This window comes from Echiichthys vipera, assembly GCF_963691815.1.
Source record: "Echiichthys vipera genome assembly, chromosome: 18".
Lineage (NCBI taxonomy): Eukaryota > Metazoa > Chordata > Actinopteri > Perciformes > Trachinidae > Echiichthys > Echiichthys vipera.
The window spans coordinates 15,019,681-15,025,680 of NC_139843.1; the positions used below are offsets into that span (position 1 = coordinate 15,019,681).

Consider the following 6,000-nt stretch of genomic DNA (forward strand, 5'->3'; position numbering starts at 1 on the left):
CATAGTTCAACAAATAATATAAATCTAAATAGTTAATAGATGATGTTTTAATATAACAATCGGATATTGTGTTTTATTTAGGCTATGTGTGCGCTAAGAATGAAACACTTATGTTATATGTGCGTGTCTGTGTGTGTGTGTGTGTGTTCTGATATTATATTATATATCACAATTATATAATATTTTAATAGGCCCTACATTACATGTCTATATACTGTGTATTCCTCTTGTCATACAGTAACTAAGACTTATCATAGAAATCAAAAACATGAGCTACATCAAATTTGATTTGATTTGATCTCTGGTATATTCTCTATCTTATATTCTCTATCTTATATTCTCTATCTTGTAAGAAAAACAAGTGAGATCCTCTGGTCTAGAGAATCAGTCTTGCGTCATAAACACAACAACCTTCAGAAAGATGAATGCTCAGTTCAGGTGGGTTCGCCCTTTGCTCTCTCTGTGAATGGGAGACTGTGTCAATGAAAAACACCTGATCGGGTGTGCTGTCTCCACATCAGCACTTTACTGTGATAGAAAACCACTGAGGAGTACAGAGGTGAGGGGAGACGTCTGAGCTCCTATATAGCAGCTGACAGCTGAACTGAACCACATACTGCAGCCAGAGAATTGATGCATATTTCAAGTACCAGATGTGTGTTTATCCATGTTAAAGGAGCAATCTAGCCTAATGCTTAGATTGAAATAATAACAATGTGCGTATAAGTGTGCTGGTATACAGTAAGAACTAAGACTATCCAGAAACGACTCTATACCCACAAATAGTGGTCCACTACAGGCACTGAAGGGATTTAAAATGGCATTACTCGTGTTATAAATACATACACTTGTGGACCTGTGAGATACATTCTGCTGTGGAGCAGAGTTTAGTTACAAGGCCTGATCAGTACATAGACATGTCCTCATCTGGAACCCTGTCAAGAATGTAAACACTGAAGCCAAACCCTGAGTGCTCAGCCCCACCCAGCTCATCAACATTTACAGCAGCTGGACCACCAGAGGGCACTGTGAGATAATTGTCTCTCAGCATGACAACTTTTTACTGATGTCATTCCACAGCCCACTTCCTAAAACAAGTGGAGAAATATAATATAATTTGTAGGTTACATAAAGCACAGAATGCAATTAAATCCATGAGGTGGATATTACTTTTGCCAAGATCCATTTATCGACTGTGTTGAACAAGGGGATTCTAATAAAAAAGTAAACTGAGTAATTTGTCTGCAATTGCAGAACATTTTTTAGTTATTATGAACTATAAAGTTTTCAAAGTTTGATACAGTGCAATCGTTAATATCATCTAATTACATAAGCTTTAAGATGTAAAACATGCACACAAAGATGCTGTTGTTGAACCCCTGTATGTAATTCAGTGATGACAACAACACTGTATTTTATGTACTCAGACAGGGCAGCAGCTGCCACTGAGGAAACTGATGTCGTATCCTCTCTATCTTCTGTAGGAATTTGAAGGGTTGTAGCAACATTTTTTGGGATATTTTATAGGCTGATTTTTTATTTAAATTTTTTGTCTGTCTCTGTTCGTCTCTATGTACCCTGTGATAGACTGGCGTCCTGTCCAGGGTGTACCCCGCCTTACGCCCGATGTCAGCTGGGATCGGCTCCAGCACCCCCGCGACCCCGACCCCGGGATAAGCGGTTGAAGATGAATGAATGAATGAAAAATACATCTATAATTTTCCCACAAGCCTGTTATTCCTGACAGCGTGGAGAAGTCTCTGAAACACCACTTTCATTCTTTCACGGTTAACTGCGAAAATAAACATTTCATCTGTTGCATCTAGTCAGAAGTATTTTTGGGGTGTTGGTGCTACGGGATGGACTTGCGACCTCAGTAAATCTAAAATCCTGGCAATGTAACTGCTCTGAGTCACTTTCCTACTATTTCCACCTCCATACCTCCAGGTAAGGCACCCCTTTCTCAAAGGTCTGTGAGTAGTCTTGCAGGAGCCGCTCCTCCTCTAGGAACTTGGCGTCCCGTCCATCTCCAGCCGGCTGGAAGAGGCCGTAGTTGTAGACGTCCCACAACGACTCGCTGAGGGAGCAGATGATCTGCTGCTTAGCGCTCCACACCGTGCAGTCCTGGTCAAACTGGACACACCTCTGACAGACACAGAGAGCACACAGGGCAGCAGGAAGGTCAGCTAATGTTTTTCTTCTACAACGACTCTGGATGCTGAATAATAATGATGAATGGTTTATATTAACAGGAGGTCTAGGTTTAGAGGGTTAAGGGCTACCTATTGAAATGAAAGCGTTGGTTCACCCCCCCCAACCCCAAAATGTAAAAATGCCAATTTTTCTGGTTACACAAAATCAAGAGGCCCAAAAGCCTAATTTTAGCTTTTTAACTTTTGGCGACTGCATTTAGGCTTCAAAAATCCTAAAGGTTGGGAACATTTTTTGAATATTATCTTGCTGAACAAAATGTGTCAAAGTGTCAAACTTTTGTTCGCCACAGAGCTGATTTTCTGCAATAATCCAACAGCCAAAAAGCCCCATTCACTTTTTGTCGAGAGAACCAGGGTGATGCTAACTTCTGTGTCCGCCTACAAAAATGTCATCACTGCAACACTCTTTAGAAGCTCGGTGTTTCAGATTTTAGTCAACCTGTAAGGAAATAAGATCATTTCTGACTCCAACAGCTCTGTCTCTAAAAAGTCAATATCATTAAAACAGTAACTAATTTAATGGTAGCGTTTGTGTGTATCAATCTATGAATCTATTAAATTAATACACACAATCTGAGCTATATTTATTCAGTTTGGTTAAATAGCTGTCCAATGACATTTTATTATTATGGATTAATAATGTAGCATGATGGTTTTAACATCAGTTGGTGAATGATAAATGCATGAGAATGTGGTGTGTGTGCAGAATATGAATGCTTTTCCTTTTAAATAATTAATTATCTGCTACATTCACGGTAATAAGATAACTTGTGGTGTCAACACAGTCTATGTTAACAGGATACTGGGTCTATTTATTTTCACATTTCTCATTTTCTCTTTACCCAAATGAAGAAGTAAAGATTCTATACTGGGCTAAATATTTCCCCTTTGTGATTTTTTTCTACTTTGATCTCAGCATGCATGATATCAGATTTGCATCGCAATCCAGAAGAGAAAGAACAAACTAGTGTGGAGAGAAAAGCTCCTTCGCCTCTTCCTAAAGGTCTGTGTGTGATACACCAGAGGCTCATTGGCCTCAATGAAAAAATACCTTGGATGTATCATGTGTATGTGGTATGCCTAACTAGATTTCACGGTGATTTGTGCACTGCCCATTTCCTCATATTATTGCATTTCCTTGCATTTCCACAGAAGAACCATCCTTTTTGTCCTTTTCTTATTAAAGTCTGGAGCCGGAGGACAGAGCTGACCGGGAGCACGGCTAAAACAGCGTGGCTGAGAGGTCTGAATGAGATGTATGCGTCCGTGCTATTGTTCCTTTTTAGAGAACTGTAAGTAAAATTGCACAGCTCAGCACACTTTCATGTCCCCTCTGCCCCCCATCCCCTACAGCCCTCCCCCCGCTAGGTTGCACTATTTGATAGTGTTGCCAACTCTATTGGCATGGCAACCAGTTCATTAGTGAAGGCAGGCACCCGTTGCCGTAGCAATGTCTTGGTGGTCCCTGGGAGGTAAACCACATGATGAGAATGCGTGTGTGTGCGTGTGTGTGTGTGTGTGTGTGTGTTGTGAAGTATATGTGTGTGTCTGTGCATTGTTATGTGAGTGCAGTAGTGTGTATATACGCCCTGTGTGTGTGTGTGTGTGTGTGTGTGTGTGTGTGTGTGTGTGTGTGTGTGTGTGTGAGAAAGAGACAGAGTGATAGATCGAGTGGCTAATACCTGGGAGAGAAGTCTAATGCAATGGATACTGTATATTACACTTTCTCCACCATCCTGTTTTACACAATTAAGCATTTTCTAATATCTTTCCGGCAGTACTAGTCCCCACTCAGGAGAGTTTTTTGGACCTTCGCTGTCTAGTATTATAGTTTTTGTAAATGTGTATATCTTTGTCTTTGTTTTTTCAATCCCCATCTCTCTCTTCATAGCATTCATTTCCTCCCCTCTCTCTCTTTAACTGACTCTAAATATGCACTTTCTCTCTTCATCCCTCCTAATTCAACTCAATGTTATTTCAGCTGTGAGGTTCAGGGTACAGAGTGTTCGTCAGTGACGTGCAGAGCTGAATATGATGCCTACAGCTGACTGAGACCTAAGATCATCGCATACGCCTTTCACGTATTTCTTCTTTTGCAGCGTTATTCACTTCCCCAGCTCTCCCCAAACTCATTAAAACCCTATTAGATAATTAGCAATTACTGTTATATTGAGGGCAGATTAGCTGACATGTAGAACAGTCGGTGTGTTCAGGGAGTTGAAAATGGAGAAAGGAAGATTGGGGGAGGGGTTACAGCGGGGCACCCTTTTTCACCTGGATACGGGGTGTGTGGGCTGGCCAATTCTCACCTACTGCCACGTACAGCGGAGATCTGCTCTAGGTGTGAATTGATTCGAATCTCAGTTTTGGAAACTAATTATGACCATACCTGACCCCCGGCAGATGCTTACATGGTGTTGACTGAACATATCGGTAAACACAGAATTTCTCTCTCAGAAAGTAATACCAGAGAGAATGGGCTTGAACTACTACCTTACTAAATCTTTGGACTCTCTGTTTGGAAGATTGATATCAGTTTCAGGTTAGGGGTCAAGAACCTGAGATTGTCTCATGTGTGTCTGTTTTATGAAATGTTTGTGTGTTTTTGATGAGAACATGCACCTACTGTTTGTTTGATGTCGGGAATTCCAATGCGGAACACCATCATGGTCAGGAAAGTGTCCTCCGTGGGACCCACTGATGTCATGCTGCGCTCCATGAGAGCTCGTCTCTTCTGTTGCGCATTCAGGCCTGTGTGATGAGGCTGCTGATTGGCTCCTATTGGATGATGCTGTTGTTTATTGGCTTGTTGATGATGTAGCAGGGCTTGATTGGACATGTATGCCATACCCCGGTTGCCCAGGTTGCCTGGCCTCAGTGGTCGGTCTGCTCTCTGTCTACCGACCACGATGGCTGCTGGTTTCACAACCTCACCACCTTTCCCTTCCCAGGATTGTCGTCCCCCCGTCATTTCCTTCTCCTCCAGACCCTCTAACCCTCCATTCTCCGTGTCACGTCCATCTTCCCCTTCTCTGTTTTCTCCTCCCTGCTCCTCTTCCTCCTCCTCATCCTCCCCATCTTTGTCATCCTGACCGGGATAAAAGTGCTCGTTATTTCCCAGCATCCTTTGCTGTGCAGGGGTCACTGCAGAGAGGGCTGAGTGACATAGCTGTCATGGAGATAAAACATGGCTATCCCGATAGACTGGCTTCATCCATAGAAACATGCTGTGGGAAACAGGCAGAGAATGGAGTAAACTTGGGCCATTTCGCTCGTATCATTACACTGATAGAGTGAACTTAGTAAAATTAGAAAGTATATAAAAGACACGTGCAATAATAGAAAAACTAGCCACCGGCAATGCTAATAAGTCCACATGTGTGAATGAGCACACAGCTGGTCCACATTTTCCATTTAGCCACTGGAAATGCATCAGGGAATAGCAGGCTGATGAAACACAGGCTATATATAAACTCTGTGAATTTGCATAGCAGGTTCTTTGCAGAAGAGAGTGAGTTGGATATGGTATTTAGCTTCACATGGGGTCAAGATCATTGCTACTGTGTAGTAATGGAGCTGACCTATGTCTGAGGCAAAACCCTTGGCTAACAGCTAAATGTGAGCCCCTTAAAGAGAAATTCCAACCTCAGATACTTACTAATACTGTTATACTGTACATCATCAGTCATTGTGATGCGAGTGTGATTTTTAAATGAAGTGTTGATTGACTTCCACCTGCCTTGACCATATCAACACGGTTCAGTGATACTTTTCCCACAAAACTATG

General features: G+C 42.0%; 1 protein-coding gene across 1 annotated transcript in view; it reads right to left on the bottom strand.

The window, feature by feature from the left end:
- The window catches only part of LOC310961138 (SH3 and multiple ankyrin repeat domains protein 1-like), a gene marked incomplete at both ends in the record, with an annotated part of 29,021 nt that extends 23,641 nt beyond the window's left edge, over positions 1-5,380 (bottom strand). Inside the window, 3 exon segments of the mRNA XM_083933107.1 lie at positions 1,942-2,145; positions 4,840-5,352; positions 5,354-5,380. Coding sequence (XP_083789233.1) covers positions 1,942-2,145; positions 4,840-5,352; positions 5,354-5,380 — 744 coding nt within the window.
- Between the last annotated feature and the right edge of the window lie 620 nt (positions 5,381-6,000).